Consider the following 24,049-nt stretch of genomic DNA (forward strand, 5'->3'; position numbering starts at 1 on the left):
TCTTTGAGTCTATCTATTTAGCTGGAAAAAAACCCTGTTATATCTACATTTTGTAACTGTTGTTCTTCGAGATGTGTTGCTCATGTAGATTCCATTCTAGGTGTGCGTACGCCCACATGCGCAGCCATCGGAGATTTTTGCCTTAGGGCCAGCTATACCCTCTAGAGTGGCACTCATGCCTCAGTATATCAGGTGCTACCGGCCCACGTGCTCTCAGTTCCTTCTTGCTGACCACTCCAACAGAGAGGCAGGACGGCGGGTAATGGAATGGACATAAGCAACACATCTCAAAGAACAACAGTTACGAAAGGTAGGTAACTGTTTTTCCTTCGAGTGCTTGCTCATGAGGATTCCATTCTAGGTGACTCGCAAGCAATATCAATGGAGGTGGGCTCGGAGTTCACCGTCGTGCAGCTTGTAGTACAGCTCTGCCAAAACCAACGTCATCTCGAGCCTGCTGGGTCAGTGCATAGTGCGACACAAATGTATGAACAGACTACCAAGTGACGGCCTGACAAATTTCTTAGATCGGCACCTGCACCAGGATGTCTGTCAAAGCTGCCTGCACCCAAGTCAAGTGAGCTGTCACGATTGCCGGCGGAGGCACTTTTGCCAGCTCGTAGCAATAGCGGATGCAGGCCGTGATCCAAGACGAGATTCTCTGGGCTGACTTATGGAATGGCCGTGTTCTGTCAATGTAGAAGGCCAGCGCCCGTCTGACGTCCAGAGTATGGAACCTGCACTCCTCATCTGATGCATGAGGCTTCAGACAGAGGACCGGTAAGTAAATGTCTTGGCCAGTGCGGAACTCGGAAATGACCTTGAGCAGAAAAGCTGGGTGTGGACGCAGCTGGACCTTCTCCTTGTAGAAGACCGTATAAGGCGGCTCTGACGTGAGCGCCCTGATCTCGGACACCCACCAGGCTTAAGTTATAGTGACCCAGAAGGACACTTTCCAGGCGAGAAGCAGAAGGGAGCAGGAAGCAAAGGGTTCAAAGGAGGGGCCCATGAGCTTCGAAAGCACAAGATTCAGTTCCCATGGGGGGACCAGGTCCTGGACGTGCAGGTACAGGTGTTTAGACCTTTCAGGAATCGTCCCGTCATGGGATTGGTGAAGACCGACCTGCTCTGAAGCGGACGGTGGAACGCCGTAACGGCTTCGGTATCTTGACCGAAGACAATGAGGTAAGCCGCTACCAGCGCCATGCATTTCGTGAACATCCTGGGGGCCGAGGACAGGCCAAAGGGCAGCACCGTGAGCTGGAAGTGGCGCCCAGCCACTATGAAATGCAGGAAACATCTGTGTCCTGGGAATATGGAGACATGGAAGTAAGCATCCTTTAAGTCAAGAGCTATGTACCAGTCCCCCGGATCTAGGGAGGGGATAATGGAGGCCAGGGAGACCGTGAGGAACTTCAACTTCTTGACAGACTTGTTGAAGCCACACAGGTCCAGGATGGGTCTGAGGTCCCGCTTTGGATCAGGAAGTATCCGGAATAGAATCCTCTGCCTTCCATGTCCCGAGGAACCGCCCCCAACTGCAGAAGCTTGTCGACCTCCTGAACCAGGAGTTGTTCGTGAAAGGGGTCCCTGAAGAGGGAAAAGGAGCACAGGGTGGGAAGGAGGGGTATCCAAAAACGGCAGGGTATAGTCCCGAGCTACTATGTCCAGGACCCAGCAGTCTAAGGTAACCTGTGACCAGGCCAAGCGGTAGGGAGAAAGGCGGTTGAGGAAACGATGGGCAGGATCCGGCCGGATGACAGTAGTGTCGCTCTTGAGCGCACCCTCAAAACCATCGCTTTTGGCCCCCCTTGGATTCTTAGTGGGTCCGGGCTCAGATGGCGAGCGAGAATAGGAAGGGCGGCAATGGCTAACCCCAGCGTCCCTTCTTCTTGCAGATCCCTGTCAGGCTTGCCAAGGCCTTGACAGCAGCGGAGGCTGAAATGGCTTTCTGGCAGACTGTGGGGTATGCATGCTCAACGAGCGAAGGGTAGTTTTAGTGTCCTTCAACCGGTGTAGCCTGGCGTCTGTCTGATCAGAGAAGAGCCCAATTCTGTCAAAGGGGAGGTCCTGAATAGAGGCCTCCATCTCCTGAGACAGGCCCGCTTGTCTGGAGTCAGGAGCTGCATTGCATGACTACAGCCAATTTGACCACCCTTGCCATCAAGTCCACCAATTCCCATGCCATTTGCAGGGAATATCTGGCAGCTGCAGTCCCTTCCTCTACCAGGGTACCAAAGTCCTGAGCCTGACCCTGAAGAAGAGAGTCCTGGAACTTTTGGAGACTGTCCCAAAGCTCAAAATTATATCGGCTCAACAGGGCCTGATGGCTCGCCACCCGGACTTGTAGGCTGGCTGTGAATAAAGTTTCCTGCCAAATAAATCGAGTTTTTTGGCTTCTTTATTCTTGGGAGTAGCGGCAGTGTGTACCTGCTTCTCCTTTTCATTGGCCGCAGACACAATCAGTGAGCCTGGAGGTGGGTGAGAATAAAGGTATTCAAAACCTTTGGCCGGCACAAAGTGCTTTTTCTCAGCCCATTTCGAGGTGGGCGGGAGGTGGATGGGGTCTGCCACAGCGATTTGGCAATCTTGAGGACCCAGTCGTTTACGGGCAGGGTGACCTGGGCAGGTGTGGAGGCCGAGAGGACATTGAAAAAGGCATCCTCCTGCTCTTCATCCCCTGCACCTCGAGCCCCAAGTTCTTGGCCACCCGCCATAGAAGGACTTGATGCTCCCTAAAGTCATCCCAAGGGCTAGCCCTGGAAGGCCCCACAACCGCCTCATCTGGGGAAGATGAGGAAGACTTGGCCACCAGCGGAGGCACTGGAGGCTCGGCCACCGCTGGAGAGGGAGGTTTAGGGGTGGGTACGGGATCCTCTACCCCGACCTCAGAACGGCCTTCCAGTACTGGGCCCAGTGCCGGTGGAGCCGCCGACCTTTGCTCCGACACAGCCACCAAGGTGCGCTGCGAAGGGCACATCATCATTGGAACGCCCCATACTCTCCAATATGGCCACTTTGTTGGCCACTCGCCTTGCTGCCATTGCGGTGCTGTGGACGGCGGAGAAGATTCCGGTGCCCAATCCTGTCGCTGAGGTCAGGGCGATGGACTGAACTGGGCCTCCGTGCCAGAGGAACCACCTTCCAGCAACCAGTAAGGGGCCATTGATGCCTGAGTCTGCTTACTGGTCGAAACTACCGGTGTTCGCTGGCCAGACATAACTGTCTGGTAACTGTACAAGGGAGAGCGCTCCCAGTGCCGGGGGACTGGCAATAAGATGAGGAGTGTTCCCAGGGTGCCGGCAATCAGGACTGACGTCTAGTGGTAGATCGGCGAGAGGGTGAGCGATGCTGGTGATAGTATGGGGGGGCGTCGACCCTGTGCTGGAGAGTAGTGCTGAGGAGACTGGGAGCAGAGTCCAGGCGACCGATGAGGAGATTGGGACCTGCCTCGGGATCCTCCACGCAGTGGAGATCATTGATTCTTGTCCGGTGACTGGCAGTGCTCCCCTGCCCCCTGAGGGGTCTTAATGGCGGGATTGCTGTCTCAGGAGCCTTAGCCTGTTCTTGCGGCACTAAAGGCATCATAGGGGCAGGTGGAGACCTGTGCTCTCTCTGCGCCTGGGCTTGGAATGATGATGGTGCAGGCAGGGTTCTGGGTCCCATACCGCTCCCAGGAGTCGTTGCGGACCTTTAAGGGGGCTAAGGGGCCCAGTCGTGGAGGCACACTCACGTAGCTCCGGAGAAGGCTGACGGGCAGGCCTGGATCCCTTGCTGGATGTCCCCTGACCCTGGGCCTTCTTGCTTGGTGCCAGAGAGTGCTTCTTAGCCCTCTTTTTTGGTACCATCGATGGCGAACGGTGTCGGGAAGAGGCTGATGCCAGCAGCGCGCTGTGCATGGAGGCCAAGGTGCTCGGTGCAGCCTGTATAGAAGGCTCGGAAGCCGGGCAGAGGGTGGACTCCATCAGGAGAGCCCTGAGGTGAATATCCCACTCCTTTTGGGTGCAGGGACAAAAGTTCTTGCAGATCCCGGCAATGGTCCTTAATGTGTGACTCCCCCGAGCTGTTATGGGGGTCACTCACAGACAGACCTGCTGCAGTCTGAGCAGGGCTTAAACCTGGGAGCCCAGGGCATACCCTACTGTGGGGCAAAGTCCCCACTGGGACCCTAACTGTTAACTAACACTTAACAACTACTTAATGCTACCAACAAATGTACAAGAGGCATGCAGTCCCAGGGAAGAAAAACCGCTTGCTCTTGTCAAGCAAGATAGGTGCTCCAACTGACCACCACGGGCGGTAAGAAGGAACAGAGAGGGTGTAGGCCTGCAGCAACTGATATACCACGGCATGAGCACGGAACTCTAAAAGGCACCACAGCTGGCCCTATAGGTACTGCTAAGACAAAAATCTCCAGCTGCTGCGCACATGGGCGCGCGCACACACCTAGAATGGAATCGACATGAGCAAGCACTCCAAGAAGAAAAAAAGGTTAAGGAGTGACTTGATTACAGTCTAAGTATCTACATGGGGAACAAATACTTTATAAAGGAGTATTGAATCCTGCAGAGTAAGGTATAACATGATCTAATGGTTGGAAGTTGAAACTAGACAAATTCAATCGGGAAATAAGGAGTAAATTTTTAACAGCGAGGGTAATCACCCACTGGAACAATTTGCCAAGGGTTGTGGTGGATTCTCCATCCATCCATCCAGCTATGCTCTAGGAATTATTTGGGGTTAAGTTCTATGCCCGGTGTAAATAGGAGGTGAGTGTAGATGATCACAATGGTCCCTTCCGGGCTTGGGATCTTTGAATCTATGAAGTTTTCAATGAGTGCTGTACACACAGATGCAACATTTCCCACCTATTTCTTTAACAAACAGAATTTAGTAGAAGGCTTAATTTGTTATCCAATCACATGTGCATGTGAATACACTATTTATTATTTAGACCAACATCTGCATTCTTTGGTGCCTAATTTTAGGTACCTAAATCCATATTTAGGCACTTTAAAAAGGAGCCTGTCTTTTGAAGATGAGAAATCAGAACTTCCATCAATTTACTTGCCAGGGACCACAAAATAGATTGAAATCAATAAGAAGCGCATGTCCCTAACACCCTTAAAAATATCAGGCTCTCTTATTTAGCTTTATAGGCATCTAAATCCATATTTAGTTATCTGCATATATGTTGAGGACCAAAATGTTATCTAAATATAGTTCCCTAATATGGATCTACATGCCTAGCTTAAGGCACCCAAGTTTGTTTCATTGTAAAATGTCAATTTTAATCAAGTTTGAAGACTACTATTCACTTAAAATAGTTGAAATGAATACTACAGTGCCCCTTATCTCCAACTTAGGCAGCAACCACTTCCCTCCTTTCAAGCTCAAACATCAGGATGTTAACCTCAGTTTCCCCCCTCTCTGCTGAAACAATCCCAGAGATCTGCCCAGCTACCAATTTCTGCTTTATTTAATGTCTTACCTTCACAACTTCCTGTAACAGAATATACCCATGTTCACTCCCTTTGTAATAATGTTTGTACAAAATATGCCTTGTGAGGTATTTAAAAACTCATAATTTGCTGGTCAGTATTGTGACGTTGTGCAGTCTATATGGTTTTATAAAAACTTGATAAGTCAATATAATGTAACTGAGATAGTTTTAGAAAAATATGGTAATAAGTGAATGTAACGTAACTGGGATATGCTTCATTTCTGTGATCCAGTACTGTGACGGGTTGGATCACAGAAACCCCCTTGGGAGCTGCCACCCAATGTGCAAAGACTACCCCTGCTCCTGTTTTCCCTGCCAGCTCAGGACTCCAGCACCCTGTCTTGCTGAACCTGACACTCCCGTCTGGCTCCAGCCACAGACCCAGGGTCTGAATCACTTGTCCCAAAGCTGCAAGTTTACCTGAAAACAGCTCACAGTAGTGTGCTTGTCTTTAGCACTCAGATGCCCAACTCCCAATGGGGTCTAAACCCAGATAAATCCGTTTTACCCTGCATAAAGTTTATGCAGGGCAAACTCATAAATTGTTCGCCGTCTATAACACTGATAGAGAGATATGCACAGTTCTTTGCTCCCCCAGGTATTAATACATACTCTGAGTGAATTACTAAATAGAAAGTGATTTTATTAAATACAGACAGTGGGATTTAAGTGGTTCAAAGTAGTAACAGACAGAACAAAGTAAGTCACAAGCAAAATAAAATAAAATGCGCAAATCTATGCCTAATCAAACTGAATACAGATAATCTCACCCTCAGAGATGCTTCAGTAAGTTTTTCTCAGACTGGACATCTTCCAGGCCTGGGCACAATTCTTTCCCCTGGTACAGCTCTTGTTGCAGCTCAGGTGGTAGCTAGGGGATTCTTCATGATGGCTCCTCTCCCTCTCTGTTCTCTTCCCCCCTTTATATATCTTTTGTATAAGGCGGGAACTCTTTGTCTCTCTGGTTTTCCACCCCCCCCTCACTGGAAAAGCACCAGGTTAAAGATGGATTCCAGTTCAGGTGACATGATCACATGTCACTGCAAGACTTCATTACTCACTTGCCAGTACACACATATCCAGGAAGACTCACAGGTAAATACAGCCATCTGCAGACAATGGGAGTCATCAAGATTCCAAACCATCATTAATGGTCCACACTTTACACAATTACAATAGGCCCTCAGAGTTACATTTTATATTTCTAGTTTTAGATACAAGAGTGGTACATTTATACAAATCAGATGATCATACTCAGTAGATTATAAGCTTTGTAATGATACCTTACAAGAGACCTTTTGCATGAAGCATATCCCAGTTACGTTACATTCACTTATTACTGTATTTTTCTAAAACTATCTCAGTTACATTATATTGACTTATTATCAAGTTTTTATAAAACCATATAGACTGCACAACGTCACAAGTATTGTTTGTTAAAATGTGTGTGGCAACATTGTATGTGAAGTTATAAGATTCCCCTGTATGGTGTTAACACATGCTCCAAACTCCATAGCTCTGCCCAGGAACAAGTTGGGAAACATTTCTGTCCTAAACAAAGGAATGTGTACTTGCCTGAATTGCATTTAAGTAGTAAAGGGAAGACAAAGCAAGTTCAACAGGTGAAAAAAATCAGCAGGGAATATCCTTCCGCACAGACTCTCTGGCTCCTGGTTCTCAGCTGGAAATGTTTTTCAAGAGGGGGACTGAAACTATAACAAGGAGGGACAAACACCCGGAGGCACCTTTATCTCTCTCCCCCTGTCCATCGCATTCAGTGCATCTGAAGAGACAAAGGAAGCAGCCATTTGATGCTAGGGGAGGGGTCCTGACCTAAAAAGTCTGGTCAGTGAGACTGCTGAAAGCACACGGTGAGAAAACTTTGCTTTGAATCAAATATAATTTGTTAAGTTAGGCACCAGTAAGCGGTTTATCTTTGTATTTCTTGTAACCTTTCTGACTTATATGCCTCATTACTAGTACTCACTTAAAATCTTTGTAGTTAATAAACTTGTTTTATTGTTTTATCTAATCCAGTGGGTTCAAGATGAAGTGTCTGGATATCTCCATTTGGGCTAACAAGTTGTGTGCATATTATTCCCTTAAAGGAATAACACACAACCATATTTGTATTGTCCAGGAGACAGCGGTGCCATACAGGACATACATTTCTGGGGGAAGATCCTGGACTGGGGAGGTTGTTGGGGGTCACTCTACAGCATAACCAAGGCTGGTGAGAGCCAAGGAAGGGCTGGCTGCAGCACACACAGGGATATAGCTGGGAGTGACTTACATCCTGGAAGCTGTTTGTGAGCAGTCCATGCTTGAAGCTACAGCAGCAAGGCATTGTAAAGGGCAACCCAGGTTACAGGGCAGGGGTGACACAGCTGTTCATTAGTCTGGATTGTACCCTGTTATGTCACATTTCCTCAATAACCTAACAAGTTTTTCTGTCTCCTCATAACAAGGCATCTGACAATTCCTGTTGCCTTTTCCTCCACAGAAAATCAAATCAGCTCCACCACCTACTGCAAACATATGTCCAGTTCTCTCAGTTACCCAACTTGATTAATTTCTCCTGAAAAAACTGGTTGTAAGCTTAAAACAGGAATCAAAGGGCTTGGCTATACTTGCGAGTTAGAGTGCATTAAAGCAGCCCTGGGCACCCTAGCTCACTACCCGTCCACAATGGCAAGGCACACAGAGCGCTCTGACTCCAGGGCTAGAGCGCTCCTGGTACTCCACCTCGGCAAGAAGATTAACACTTGGTGCGCATTGGCTGAAACACCCGGGTGTCAGTGTGAACGAGGTGTTGCATTACTGAGCTCTGATCAGCCTCGGGAAACATCCCATAATCCCCTTAAGTCAAGTGGCTACTCTTGTCATTGTTTTGGAATCACTGCAGGCATGCCGATATTCCCTTTGAAAGCTCTGTTTCTGACAGCCAGCATGTTTATCTGCTCCGAGACAAAGCAACCATTACTGTGGAATGCTGTGTGTGAGAGAGAGAGGTGGGGGAAGGGGGGTCTGCTGCTGTCTGAACTTACAAGACAGCATGCTGACATGCTCTCAGCCCCCCAAAAACCCATTCTCTCTCCCCCCACATACACACAACACACTCCTTGTCACACTCCACCCCCCCCATTTGAAAAGTACATTGAAGCCACTTGCATGCTGGGATACCTACCACAATGCATTGCTCTCTGTGGCCATTGCAAGAGCTGCTAATGTGGCCACGCCAGTGTCCTTGCAGCTGTTAGTGCGGCCAGATTGCAGCGCTTCCCCTACTGCACTCTACGAAGGCTGGTTTAACTCAAAGTGCTCTACATCTGCAAGTGTAGCCATGCCCAAAGAATAGTAATAAATGATTGGTTTTCACAATGGAGAGAGGTAAACAGCAGGGTCCTCCAAGGATTTGTAGTGCAACCTGTGCTGTTCAACATATTAATTAATGATCTGGAAAAGGGAACGACCAGTGAGGTGGCAAAGTCTGCAGACAATCTAAATTATTCAAGATAGTTAAGTCCAAAGGGGACTGCAAAGAGTTACAGGGTGAACCGGGCAACAAAATGGCAGACAAAATTTAACACTGAGAAGTGCAAAGTAATGCACACTGGAAAAAATCCATACTATACATATATAATGACAGGTTCTAAATGAGTTCTAAAAGTAGTCTAGGAGTCACCGTGGATAGTTCTCTGAAAACTTCAGCTCAGTGCACAGCTACAGTCAAAAAGACTAACAGAATGTTAGGAACCATTAGGAAAGGGACAGAAAGTAATATAGAAAACGTCATAATGCTACTACATAAATCTATGGTGGACCCATGCATTGAATGTATCCAGGATATAATTGAACTGGAAAAGGCTCAAAGAAGGGCAAAAAAGATCATCAAGGATATGGAACGGTTTCGACAAGAGGAAAGGCAAGGGCTGTTCATCTTAGAAAAGAGACAAGTGGGTATATAATAGAGGTCTATAAAATCATGAATGGTGTGTGTGTGTGGGGAAATTAATAAAGAAGTGTTATTTACCCACAACACAAAAACCAGAAGTCGCCCAAATAAATTATTAGACAGAAGATTTAATACAAACAAGAGGAAGTAACTCATTGCCATGGGATATTCTGATGGCCAATATATATCAGGGTTCAAAAATAACTAGACCAGTTCATGGAGGATAAATCCATCAATGGCTAATTAGCCAAGATGTTCAGGGATGTCACCCAATGCTCGGGGTAACCCTAAACCTCTGACTGCCAGAATCTGGGAGTGGAAGACAGAAGTGGATCACTCCAACTGCCCTGTTCTGTACACTCCCCCATAAGCTCTGGTACTAGCACTGCCAGAAACCGGATAATGGGCTAGATGGACCACTGGTCTAATCAAGTATGACAGTTTTTATGTTCCTAATCAATTCCCCGACACCCTCACTTGCTCAAAAAATCTCAGCCCCAGGTGAACCTTCCTCTTATGCTCATTTCTTGGACTGAAGGGTCTATACCTTTTACATATGAGATATATGGGCTTATGTGAGAGTTGGTGTAAAGCTCCAGAGTTCTCCTTTTCTCTTCCCACTCCACACTATCCCTGTTACCCTCTGTCAGGAGCAGAGTTTTGGGAATGAAATCTCTAAAGCAATGGTTTTCAACCTGTGGTGCATGGGCAACTTTTTGGTGGTCTGCCAGTTTGTTACCTGAAAATTAATCTTACAAATCTTTGAGGCACTGTGACTGCTATTATATTATGAGAATCTGTACCCTCATTTTCTTTTATGTCAAAGAACACAAACATTAAAACTTGTAACAGGCCCTTAGCAGGACAGGTGACAACCTTTTTTCATTGAATTGTTCAACACCCCAACTCAGTTTATTATAGAGCAAATGCCCTCCAAGAAGCTTGCAATTGTCCAGAACTGCTTACTAGAGAGCTTGGAAGAGTACCTTCACCATTTTCTCAATTTGAACCTTGACTACACTTAAAGGATTTCCTATGGAAAAATTAAGTGAAATGACATGATGAAGATGAAGGATCTATGACCCTTGTTCTTTCAAAGAGGAATTTAGTGAAAATTTTCCCTCGTAAGTTACTAATGATTAAAGAATTACGAATCCTTTTGTAAATGCTGAAAGTGGAATATCTGTAGATCTAACTAATAAAGAAGAGGACTTACTAGAACTAATGTAAGACATTCTTTGAAATAAATTATAAACATGATATTTTGCATTTCAAGCCTACTTTATGAATGGAGTATCCAGGACTGTCAAAATAGAACTATGAAATACTTAACATTTTTGACAATGTATCTATGTGAAAAGTGGTGCATTCAAATCAAAATATAGGTGCATGCCAGCCATCAAGCCAGTTTTATTGTTCAACCTATCATCCATCACTCACTCATAATATTTTGATGTTTGTTCTGATGAAATTCTCAAACATCCTACTAAAGACAAAACTTTGCAACTGACTGCACCAGACATCTTTCCTGTTATTAGTGTTGCTGGATATTATAATAAGAGTAATTAAAGTAGATGCTACTTTTAAGGAGGCATCTACCAGACACTTAAATGTGAACTTCTGAAGAACAGCAATCTATGCAAAGATGTGGAACAGAAAATGAAACAGATGAAAAGAGTAAGGATGTTAAATAAGCCCTTGTACACTGGTCTGAAAAGGCTTAAGTGATGCAACTTTATCAGTACCCTAAAGAGCTCTGGAACTACACAGAAGTACAGCTGAGGATTATGATTTGTGATGTGTAAGACAGTACATTAAGTGGTTATTATTAAGTGTCTGGGATAGTACACAATATTTTCATAAGTAGCTCATCATCATCAAGAAGGCGGACAAGCACCGCTTTTAAGTATACAAGCACTATATGTTTATCCGACAGAAGAACTGTAATATCTTGTTATCATTAAAGCTGGAGGGAGAGGGAGAGAAGGACAAGAAATGCCATTTTCTTGCTCCCCCAGGAAGCATGAGTGGAGGTCCTTTCTGTTGATTTTGAGGTCAATTTGTCCCATACATAAATCATTCTGTCCTTATTCCTATTCAGGCAGAATGTTGCACATTATTATATTGAAAAATAAATGCAGCTAGAGATAGCAAGTCCCAGAGCCCTTCAGACACTCAATAGCAGCAGAAACCGTAAAGACCCAATAGAGGATGTTGGTAGAAACATTCAAAATGCTGTTACAACACTTTAGAAAAGTACTTCACTTTGGTTTGCCTCCATAGAGGCCAATGAAGAAGTCAGATGGAGCTCTGTAAACGGTCCGAACAGTTCTTTGAGAACTGGAAGTATACTACTTTCCTTCTGTTCATTTTAAAATGAAGTTTAAGAGTTTGAGTTTTCTCCAGGACAGTGGCCATATCCAAATGCCTCATTCAAGTATCACAATGGCCCGGGAAACTCATAGCAATCATCTGGCAATGACAAGTTTGTTACTTTCACAGAATCATCAGGACACATACACAAATTTTGACATCAGTAGAATCATGTACATCTCCCTCAGTATCCTACAGGCCATATTGATACTAAGAAAAAGAGATGATGCCTCTCAAACTAGGGGAGAAGATGGTGGAGGGATGGAGAGAGAACTTGCAGCCAGAATGGAAAGCAGAAGCAAATAGATGCAGGCATTTGAGGTGACCTTTTACAAAAGGCCATTTGCTCCCATGTGCAAAACTATATAGATCATTATCAAAGCCCAGTGTGGGGGGGTCTCATTGGAGACATTCCCTTCTATCCTGGAAGGAGAAGAGCTATCATTATAGGTGGAGGAGTCTCTGACATAAGAACTACATAGGGCAATATCAAGGTCTTTCCCACTTGGTAGCTAACGCAACTCAGATAGCTCTTGGATACTAGCCTCAGCACAGAAAACTCTCCTGTCTGAATCAATATGAAAATACATGTAAGTAATCTCTACTGGAGAGGACATAGCAGGAGTTGACCACTACTTGGATCTGGACTAGACACTGGACATAGAGTTCACTGATGTAGTCTATGGGGCAACTGCTGATCCACTGAAGTACTTCAAAAGTGATGCTTCTTGGAACCTCTACTAACGTTGCAGACAAGCATGCTTCCAGATGGTATTGAAAAGTCAACAGAGCCATGTCTCTTCCTTTTGCCTTAAGGGGAGGAAGAAGATTGTGATTTCTCTGTGATTCTATAGAGGAAAGCATCAGCCCTAACTAATCAAATGGGTCCATGACACAGAAACCTTGGGACTGCCACCAGTTCCTGTAGCCAAATGCCCTGAGGGTTCAGTCAACACTGAAGACTTTGGCACTCAAGATTATGTAAGTACTGAAGAAGCCATTACAGTCAAGATGACTCATCCTGAACCTAAGCCACATTAGACAAGGTTAACTTGAGAACTGATCTAGAAGTTGATCTTCTGGACCTCTACAGATACTCAGCTCTAAAGCAGGTGGATCCATAGATTGGGCCTTCAATGATTCCTCTAAAAAGGAAGGCCAGTAGACAATTATATCTTTATGAGCATGAGAAGATGCCACCACTGACTAAGCACTTAGCAAGGAAGTGATCCTCACCAAGACATAAGCAGCAGAAGAAATATTGTCCAGACATTTTACTGCTATCCAAGGCACACCTGTTAAAGCCTTTTTTGTCCAAGCAACTCTCGTTCAAAAAACAACAATGAACTTGTTTTATTTAATAGGGCTCTCCTGCAGGAGCAGCAGCTGCCCTTAAAAGTCACAAGCCCAAAAGTAAGTGTTTTTTTCTGAGGAAAACTGCATTTTCACCCTCTCATAACTATTTTCAGAAGTTATAAGGATCATTTTGGGGACATACTGCAATAAGCAGAACCTTACATTTCAAATTTGACAATAAAAACACTTACAGATACTGAAGACAATCTTTTGTGTACAGCATATGCTTTGCTAAGCTTCAGGAAAATTTGTTGAAAACTGACACCCAGGCAAAAATTGCCTTTCCATTTTAGCAGGAACCTGGATGTGCTGTGCATGTATGTGCATGTATGTGCCATGTTAAGTTTGGTGCCCAAAGCTATTCTAAATAAGTCCAAAATTCTAGACAAGCTCAGGAATAGTTTTGGGAAATGGATAATTCTCTTTATGTGCTGATCTTTGCCCAAAAATATTTTCTTGTCCTGATGGCATGAGAACAGGGCTGAACCAGGAAGCCTTGAGCACTGCTCCCACCTCTTCAACAGAGTGCCTTTAATATTCCTTTACAGTTCACAAAACTTATTTAGCAAGGCTTTTCACCACTCCACTAAGCTGTATGCAAATAATACCACTTCCCTCTGAGTAACTAAGACATACAAGTTAAGTGACTCACCCAAAGTCATACAGAGAATCTGTTAACCTGGTATTTGAGCCAAGACTTCATATCTATTAGATTAGACCAGAGAGCACATAAGTGTACTGCTTCAAATCTCTGGTTGAGATTTTGAAAGCTGGCTAGGGGAGTTAGAAACAAATATTCCATTAATTTTAATGGAAGATTTCCTCTGAGTGTTAATTAAATCTGTCAAATGTGATTAATGTTTACCCACTTTGTAAGTAACTTAAAATACTGATGACAAAGCACCCATTGCTTGCCCATTGGGGTGGTCCTCCATAATACTTCCACATCAATAAGCAGTTAAGCTATGTACAAAGTGCTACTCTTCACAGCCTCCAAAGGCTTACCTACTAGCACTAAACAGGATATTTTTCTAAAAACACTGTTCTGTTCTCCCACTAGCAGGGCCTGCTGTGAACTACTCATCTTCTCCACTCTTAACAAAGGGAAGAGGCACAGCAAGCAGGTATCAGAGTGGTAGCTGTGTTAGTCTGTATCAGCGAAAACAACGAGGAGTCCTTGTGGCACCTTAGAGACTAACAAATTTATTTGGGCATAAGCTTTCGTGGGCTAGAATCCACTTCATCAGATGCATGAAGTGGAAAATACAGGAGCGGGTATAAATACATGAAAAGATGGGAGTTCCTCACACTTGGTAAGGCAACTCCCATCTTTTCATGTATTTATTCCTGCTCCTGTATTTTCCACTTCATGCATCTGATGGAGTGAGTTCTAGCCCACGAAAACATATGCTCAAATAAATTGGTTAGTCTCTAAGATGCCACAAGGACTCCTCGTTGTTTTAGCAGACAGGTACACAGTCTTGGGTACTTGTCACAGTAAAAACCGCCTAAGGGAAGTTTAGGGAGTGGGAAGAGATGTAGTGGCTGGAGAATAGAGACATACTGGTTTAGGGGCAGCTGCAGTGTGTTTAAAATGGAGAAAGGTGTAAAGGGGCCTGCAAAGTACAGAGAGGAGGAAGACAGAGGAAGATAGTGGGGGGGGGTAAAGGTAGACAGGATAGCTTGAGGGAAAGATTTAGAACCCATTTAAAATACATAATCCATCATTTTGTGGGAGGGAACCCATTTATAGCATGGTAACTTCCCTGACAATTAACTATGGTCTTGTAGTATAGATACCTTAAACTGTGCTAGAGCCTTTGAACTTTTGCAGGGTTGTAGACAAGTGAAGAATATGGTTAAATCACAGTTCACAGCTGCCTATGCTTGTAAAACCGAACTAGAATCAGTTTTGGGGAAGGTATAAAATTGGGATCCCAACCCTGTAATTTTAAAGTGCAGATAGTACTTTCAAAGAAGGGAGAGATAAACATCAATCGGTGGAAAAATTAAAAATAGAAGAAAATGTGAAGAGACGAAAGAAAGCAGAAAAAACAAGGAAGAAGCAAAGCTTATTGATTTGTATAAAATTAGATGTCAAAATGTTACAAATACACACACACCATATGATTGTTTTTTTTTAAATCACATCAGGGGACTTCAGGGACCGTTACTCTGTTGCAGGAGGGTGCTTCAGAGACAGAGGCTAGTTCCTTTGTATGGAGACGAGGTAAACTTCATTTGATTTGGTTTGATTTCTACATTGTTGATTCTGGCTATAGGAATACTTATATACAATTTTTAAAGAGTTCATTTGCATATGTGAGAACGCAGACATCTTTATTTGAACTTTTCAAGCATTTACACCTGTTCAAGCAGTTGATAATTGCTTCAAGTGTTAATACTTGCAAAGTATGTATCCAGGTGTCAGCACTCAAATTTTGAACACAAAAAATGTGCCTGGATTAACTCCCCTTCAAGTATTACATCCTTGATACCAGTATGTGTGCCTGATAGTTACCTTAATACAGTATTCTAGCTACATACAAGTGGGAACTGACTACCACAGTCACAAAGACTCTGTTCTGGGGAACATCCTTGACAAAAGTGGAATTGAGCAAGGGGAAGGAGTCTTCCATGGGATTAGGCAACACAGTGAATACATGCAGCAGAGGAGAATCTGTATTTCCCAACCTCTTTTACAGGAGGCAAAGTAGAGAACAAAGTGGCACTGGAAGGGGAAAGGATAAAGTAAATGATTCTCCTCTCATTCCCTTCTCCAGGACTGTGAGAAACAGTGGGGAGAACTGTTAACCAAGCACAGGGATGCCACTTGTGCTGGGGAAAGATGACCCTCTCAGTGCAAGTTGAGACAAGTGGTTACCCAACATACCTTTCTGTGGGGCTGGGAAGGGCAATGAGACTGGGCAGTATGGCCAAATTCCCTCTCCCAAAAATACAGGGAACCAGATGCAATATCAGGCAGCACTGGGAGGAGGTAACAGGTATCATAAGAAGATTGCAGAAGTAGATTTCCATCTTTCCTTTAACCCTTCTGCAGGGCCAAGGCAAACTCAAGCAGTACCAAGGAAGAACAACCTTACCCAAGAGTCTCTCTATAAAGCCAGGCAGAAAGAAGTGCTGAGAATCAAGCTCAGACTCTTCCATCCCCCACCATTCCCAGCCATCCAGACGAGCAGAATGGGGGAGTAAGGAAAAAAGAGATTTCCCACAACCCCTTGGCATCATCCACACCAGGCAGAAATGGAGGCAGACCTCTTCCAGAGTACCCCTGCAGGACTCCAGGAAGCAGGAGGAGGAATCCCTCCATGGGACCTCAGGAGACACCTGGCAGGGGGATCCTCAAGAACAGTTAATTGACAGGGCAAGGGAGAGAAATTTAACCCTCTGTGCTGGCATACATACGGTTTCACAGCTACATTGTCCCCACTTCAATTTTGTTTAATAAATACATCTTATTGTAAATATACTATGGCTTTCTTATACTTATCTCATGGAAAAGCATACATTTTATGGCAATTCTATGGAAAAATCAGTTTTCATTTTATTTTTTGTCTAGTTAGAAATATATACAACCTTTAAATCAGTGTTTGAGTATAAATTCTACACACATTCATATGTCAAATTAAAGCAACAGCTTAGAAACATTTAGAACACATCCAGTATTTAGATAAAGTAATATTTGAACTTCCTTAAGACAGTTTGAGTATAAGCCACAGGAAAAATACATATCAGATACATTTCTATGTTAGCAATACCGTCAAACAAGTAATCATTAAAAACATACATCAATACTATCCTAAGCAAGCCCAATTATTTTTTTATATATATATATAAAAATAAAAAAATAAAATAAGGACATAAAATATCCTGTTAAATGTAAATTACAAGGTTGCTGACCAAATTAAGATAAATATATAGAAAGTAAGACATGTATTATAAGTTTAAGTCAAAAGAAACACTGGACTATTATGACAGGGAAATTATGTAAGAATTATAAGGTGCTATGTGTGTATTGCTGAGGTAGTACAAAAATTGTACAATATATATTACTTGAGAAAAACATATGATTGTGTACCTACACTATCAGTGCATAAACATTATGGAATAGTGTTAAAGTTTGTGCATTTCATGAATCATGAGTCCTTAACTGTGCAACATTATTTGCCTTTGGAAATAGTGTTTCCCATTTAATCAGTATTATATCATTAAGACAGACTGAGCTCACTATCATGAACCTCTTTTTAGATTTCTATATTTTTAGATTTGAAATAATGTCAGACAGAAAAATTATATACACATTTATGATCCTAGGTGTAATCTATTTTTTCCTCAATTTTTTTAAACAAGCAAATTCTCTTACAAAGCTTAAACTTCAAGTTATAGTCACTGTTTCTTTTTGCCAAGTTCTTAAACCATAACAAAATGTGGTAAGTGCCATATTAAAATCTGAGGTACGTAGACAGCTAAAGGAACTACAGTAAAGTCAGTATAGTGTTGCTATAGTACTTGTTTTCTGCCAATCATTGCAGTTTCTTACTTTTCTCAAATAATAAAATACATCAGAAAGAAAAGTTAACAATATGTAAGAAGTTTTAAATATATCATTATGAAATATAACCTACATTTATCTGCAGGCAGGCAAATACTGATAACCTTCAATACTTCTTTTTGATACCAAAGTGAAATCAAGCATCTATTTCTAGTCTATAATCCAATATATTATCAGCATACTTACTCTGCCATTACACGTCTGACATTATTTGCATACAAAGATGGGTTTTTCTTTTCCTCTTCTGAAGGTATATAAACAGGGAGGAACTGTACATAGAAAACTAAATTAAAGCGAAGTATTTAACATTTAAAAATATTTGTATTATAACATTACAGTGAAAAATAAAACAGAACTGCTACTTATATTTATAGGACTGCAACAATAATATCAAGTTGAAAGCAATCAAAAATAAAATTTAGAAAATTAAATCTTCGCACCCTGAGCTAAGAAAAGCCACATCAAATGCTATAGATGACCATACAGCTATGACTCTGCTTATTTCTACCTTACAGACACAGATTAAGTGATTGATTTCCTCTTCTGAGTTGGGGGCAGGAAGATATTAACTGTTTTCCCAAACTCAATGATTCTCCATCTTCATTCTGCACACCATTTCATAAGAGAACATTTGTTTTATGGATCCTGCCAATACCTCTAATCTTTCAATCCTCCATTATCTGGTTCCTGGTTTGTTTGTTCCTGGCTGTGTGGATAACCAGGAAGAGCAGTAACCACACCAATTGTGGTAGTGATCCATACATTGTTTTGAGAACTTAGATGGTTCTAATTCATTAGGCATACTTACTGATTTCATTATCTATTTTAGGATTATATACTGCTGCTTATCCTAACATCCAAACACCTTTCACATAAAACAGATTAGGAATAGTGAAGATCTTAGTGGACATCATGGAGTCTCTGGCTTTCTCCCTTTTTGGGTACTGTGAGCGAAAGCACCACGTATTCACATCCTACTCATGACTGTAATAATCTTTGTACAAAAGATACTTTATGAAAACTAACTCACTGGTCAATAATATCATGGTGAAATGTATGTAGAAACACATGTAAAGTTATGAATTCTCCTGGCTTGCCGTTCTTAGCACATGTTCAAAACCATGCAGCCTTGCCCAGGCAGAAGTTTTCTGAATGAAGAAATGTGTGTTGCCCTCAATTTATATATACTGTATATACTCGTTCATTACCCCGTTCGGTCTATAAGCTGACTCCCCAAAATGGATAGGCAAAAATAGCAAAAACTGTATGATCCTTTCATAAGCCGACCCTATATTTCAGGGGTTGGAAAACTTTGGCTCCTGGCCCGTCAGGGGAAGACGCTGGTGGGTCGGGACATTTTGTTTACTTGAAGCGTCTGCAGGCATGGAGCCCCTCAGCTCCCTCTGGCCACGGTTCGCCGTTCTCAGCCAATGGGAGCTGCGGGAAGTGGCGTGCCAGGTAAACAAAACGACAATGTATTAGATATTCAATTCAATGATTCCACAGAGTTTAAAATCATCAAATTTTGGTGTAGACCCATTTATAAGCCGATCCCCGCTCTTTGATGCATCACCTTTTTACCAAAAATATTCGGCTTATGAACGAGTATATATGGTAAGTAGTAAAGACGGACTGTGAGACAGCAGGCAGAGGAAATGGCATTTAACCAAACGCAAGTGAGAAGAAAGAGCATGGGAGCTTCCTTCACCACCAGACTCCATGTCACCTTCTTTACTGTTTGAATAAACTTTGCTTTGAGGGGTAGCCCTCAGAAGAATCCACTTAAAAGATTAACTGGACTATACGAGAAAGTGACAGAAAACCCCAAACTCGCTCTCTCTCTTTCATCTAAAACAACAAAGGAACCAGCCCTTTGATTTTGGGGGGAGATCCTGACCTGAGAATTTGGTCAGCCATGTTGCTGGAAACATGGTAAGGATTTTACCTTTAACCATATTTAGATTATTAAGTTTTAGCTATTTCATCTTTATTTTTCTTGTACCCCATTTCTGACTTTAATACCTGATACTGGAATTCACTTAGAATCCTATCTTCTTTTGTTAATAAATTAACATTTTTTAATCCAAACCAATCCAGTGCTGTGTTTAAACTGAACTGTTTGGGAATTCCAATTAACTGCTGAAGGGCAACTGACCTTTAATAACTGAACTATCCAGGAGTGGCCTGGATAGTGCAGAACACACATTGTTGGGAAAATTTGGCACTGGGAGTGTGTTGGGGTCAACCAGCAAGTAGTAACCAAGGCTGGTGGAAGCCAGAGTGTGACTGGTGTGTTGCTGACAGGCTGCTGGGGTCAGAGCTCCTGGACCAGGGCGGTAGCTATACACAGTCAGCGTGTGACCTGCATGTTAATAGGTTTTCTGTGAGTGGCTCAGGTTGGGAGCTACAACATCAAAGCATTGTGAGGCACCCAAGGTTGCAGGGCAGGTGGTGACAACCCCTCACTTATCTGGATGCGACAGGTGTCTAATACTGAAAATTTAACAGCATGACAAAAGAGTATTAAAGCGCCTCATGAGAAAATGACCTGCTTGTCAGAGGTATACAATTTATGAATGAAGTACCTTGTAACGCTTATGCTCTGAGGGTATATCATCGGATTTCATTCTTGAGCTACTGGTACAGTAAACCATAAATTTTCCTCACACAAAGTTTTTTGGGGATCTCTGTGGTACTGGTAGCTGTAACCTACAGTTTTCTTACTATTCATTAGTACCTCTTCTACTGCTAAAATCTTCTAAATCAATTCCTTTATGAGTGGAAAGCAATGGCTCCTAAATTTCAGTCAATTCAAACATACCAAAAAATCCAGATGTATGAATAACATTTCAACTTTTAAATAGAGTGGGAGCCAGTGATATGCTGGGTCAAATTCTCAAATCCAATGAGGCTTCTGACATAATGTGTTACTAAAGCTGACTTAAACCAGCAAAGGGACACATTGAGAATTTATGACAAGCAGAGTTAAGGACAATAAGGAGGTTGTATTTATTTATTTTAAAGTATATCAAAAACAAAAAGGAATCTTAACAAGGGTGTTGGTCCATTCTTAGACAGACATGGTAGAATTGTCAATCATAATGCAGAAAAGTCAGAAGTGTTCAATAAATATTTCTGTTCTGTATTTGTGACAGAAACAGATGTATATAGCATATGAAGAAATACTTTTCATTCTAACAGTAATTCAGTCTGACATTAAACAGCAGCCACTAATAAATTAGACACTTAAATCAGCAGGTTCAGCTAACTTGCACCCTAGAACTTTAGAAAAGTTGGCTGAGGAGCACTTTGGATCATTAATGTTGATGTTCAGTAACTATTGGAACACTGGAAAAATTCCAGGGGACTGAAAGAAAGCTAATAATGTGCCAATATTAAGAACGGGTAAGCAGGAAGATCTGGATAACTATAGGTCTGCCAGTCTGCTATTAATCCTAGGCCAGCAGTTTGTGGGTCATGACCCCGTTTTAATGGGGTCACCAGGGCTGGCATTAGACTTGCTGGGGCCAAAGCCCAAGCCCCGTCACCCAGGGCTGAAACTGAAGCCCACCACCCCGGGCTAAAGCCTGAGCTCTGTCACCTGAGGCTGAAGCTCTTGGGGCAGTGGGGCTTGAGCTTTGGTCACCTCCTCCCAGGGCGGCGAGGCTCGGGCAGGCTCAGGCTTCAGTCCCCCCGTCCTGGGGTTGCGTAGCAACGTTTGTTAGCAGAAGGGGGTCACAGTGCAATTAAATTTGAGAACCCCTGTCCTAGGCAAAACAACAGAGCAGGTGATATGAGATTAAATTAATAAAGAATTAAAGGAGAAGAATATAATTAAATGCTAATCACTATGTGTTTATAGAAACTAGATCTTTTCCAACTAACTTGGTATCTTTTTACAAGATGATAGGTTTGATTATAAAAGGTAATATTGATGTAATATATTTAGACTTCTATAATGCATTTGACTTGGAACTATAAGACATCTTGATGAAGAAACTAGAATACAAAATCAACATGGCACATATAAAATGGGTTAAAAGCCAGCTAACTGACAAGTCTCTAAATGTTACTGTAAATGAGGAATCACAGGACCCCACAGCAATTGGTTCTTGTCTCTACATTAATGTTTTTATCAATGACCTGGAAGAAAACAAAATCATCACTGATAAAGTTTGTAGATGACACAAAGATCGGTGGACTGGCAAATAATGAAGAGGACAGGTCACTGATATAGAGTGACCTGGACCACTTGGTAAACAGGACACAAGCAAACAAGGTGTTTCAATATGGCCAAATGTAAGGTCATACACCTAGGAACAAAGTATTTAGGCCATAGTTACAGGAGGGTAGAGACTATCCTGGGAAGCAACAACTCTGAAAAGTCATAGTCAGGGGTCATAGTAGATAATCAGCTGAACATGAACTCACAGTGCAATGCTTTGGCCAAAAGGGCTAATACGACCTTTGGGTTTACAAATGGGAATACTGAGTAATGGTTGAAAGGTTATTTTATATCTGTATTTGGCAATGGAGTGACTGTTACTCAAATACTGTCTAGTTCTGATGTCAACAGTTCAAGAAGGATTTTGAAAAATTGGAAAAGGTTCAGAGAAAAGCTGAAGAATGATTAAAAGATTGGAAAACATGCCTTAGAGTGATAGACTCAAGGAGCTCAATCTATTTAGCTTATCAAAGAGAAGGTTAACGGGTAAGTTGATCACAATCTATATGTTCCTTCTTGAGGAACAAATATTTGATAACAGAAGGCTCTTCAATATAGCAGACAAAGATACAACAAGAACCAATGGATGGAAGCTGAAGCCAGGAAAATTCAAACGAGAAATAAGGCTCACCTTTTAAAAAACACACCAGGGAAGGCAATTAATCAGTGGAACAGCTTTGTAAGCTCCAGTTTTCCACTGCTGGCAATTTTAAAAGGAAGATTAGATGGTTTTGCAAAAGAAATACTCTAGTTCAACTACAGCTATCAGACCTGAAGCAGAAATTAATACAACCATGTCCTATGGCCTGAGTTACAGAAAAGGACAGACTAGACAATCACAATATGAATAAACAGGCCAGTAGGAGGATGATCCTTTGGTAGCCCAGAGCTGATCTAGGGGGTTTTAATCTACAACCCCCTTATCCCTTCTGCCAGTGTAGCAAGGGAAGCGAGTGGTCAGACTGCTACCTCAGTCCTCCACTGTTTTCTGCCCCACATGGACATTGCAGTTCAGCATGATGAAAGTAGCCCAAGAGTCCTCAAACACATTGCAAGTTGTTCAGAACATATAAAAATTAACTGAAAATATCCTTTGCACTACCATCCCTCCTGGCTTGTGTTCTGTGCAGTTTAGCTGTAATGGAGAATCTGGCCTAGTATCTTTAGATAACAAGAATTACAACATCTTTACTTCCTCTAAAAGATATAAAAGAGGCTACAAGATAGCTTGCCCAAACTAGGCATCAGATATGGAGGCCAAGGTGATGGAAAATGCTGCATAAAAGCATATGAATCTCCCAAAAACTGAAGCGAACCGACATGAGTATCTATGGGCATTACAGCTTTCACCATTGTATTGCCTGCATCAATGGGCATCCAACATCTTGGGCCAGGCCAGGCCTAGCCTATACCTGCTAAAGCAACTTTTTTGAACACTACCTTTTGCTGAAGACATTCCACATTACTAAATTATTTAGCTAAATAGGTCTGGTAGTCTGCAACAGAGTACTGACACTCTTTACTAGCAAGACCTTTCATTATGAGTGTCTCAGTAACCAATATTAGAGTTTGTGGGTGCTATGTACAGTAACTCCTCGCTTAACGTTGTCGTTATGTTATTCAAAAATGTTACTTTAAGCGAAACGATGTTAAGCAAACCCAATTTCCACATAAGAATTAATGTAAATGGGGGGGGAGGGGAGAGAGGGGTTAGGTTCCAGGGAAATTTTTTTTGCCAAAAGATTATATATATACACACACACACACACACATATATATACACACATATATATACACACATATATATATATATACACACACACATACACACATACACACACACACACAGTATAAGTTTTAAACAAACAATTTAATACTGTACACAGCAATGATGATTGTGAAGCTTGGTTGAGAAGGTGGAGTCAGAGGGTGGGATATTTCCCAGGGAACGCCTTGCTGCTAAATGATGAACAAACACTCGGTTGAGCCCTCAAGAGTTAACACATAGTTGTTACTGTAGCCTCACACTCTACAAGGCAGCAAGAATTGAGGGTGGAGACACAA

At 42.6% G+C, this 24,049-nt stretch overlaps 1 protein-coding gene across 2 annotated transcripts in view; it reads right to left on the bottom strand.

The window, feature by feature from the left end:
- LPCAT1 (lysophosphatidylcholine acyltransferase 1) overlaps positions 1 to 24,049 on the bottom strand; it is a 162,673-nt gene that overhangs the window by 73,480 nt on the left and 65,144 nt on the right. For both annotated transcript variants that reach the window (XM_054018344.1, XM_054018345.1), the window contains exon 9: positions 17,947 to 18,029. In XM_054018344.1, the coding sequence (XP_053874319.1) occupies positions 17,947 to 18,029 (83 nt within the window). The remainder of the gene's footprint in view (positions 1 to 17,946; positions 18,030 to 24,049) is intronic.

This window comes from Malaclemys terrapin, chromosome 2 (assembly GCF_027887155.1).
Source record: "Malaclemys terrapin pileata isolate rMalTer1 chromosome 2, rMalTer1.hap1, whole genome shotgun sequence".
In the NCBI taxonomy this organism is placed as follows: Eukaryota; Metazoa; Chordata; order Testudines; family Emydidae; genus Malaclemys; species Malaclemys terrapin.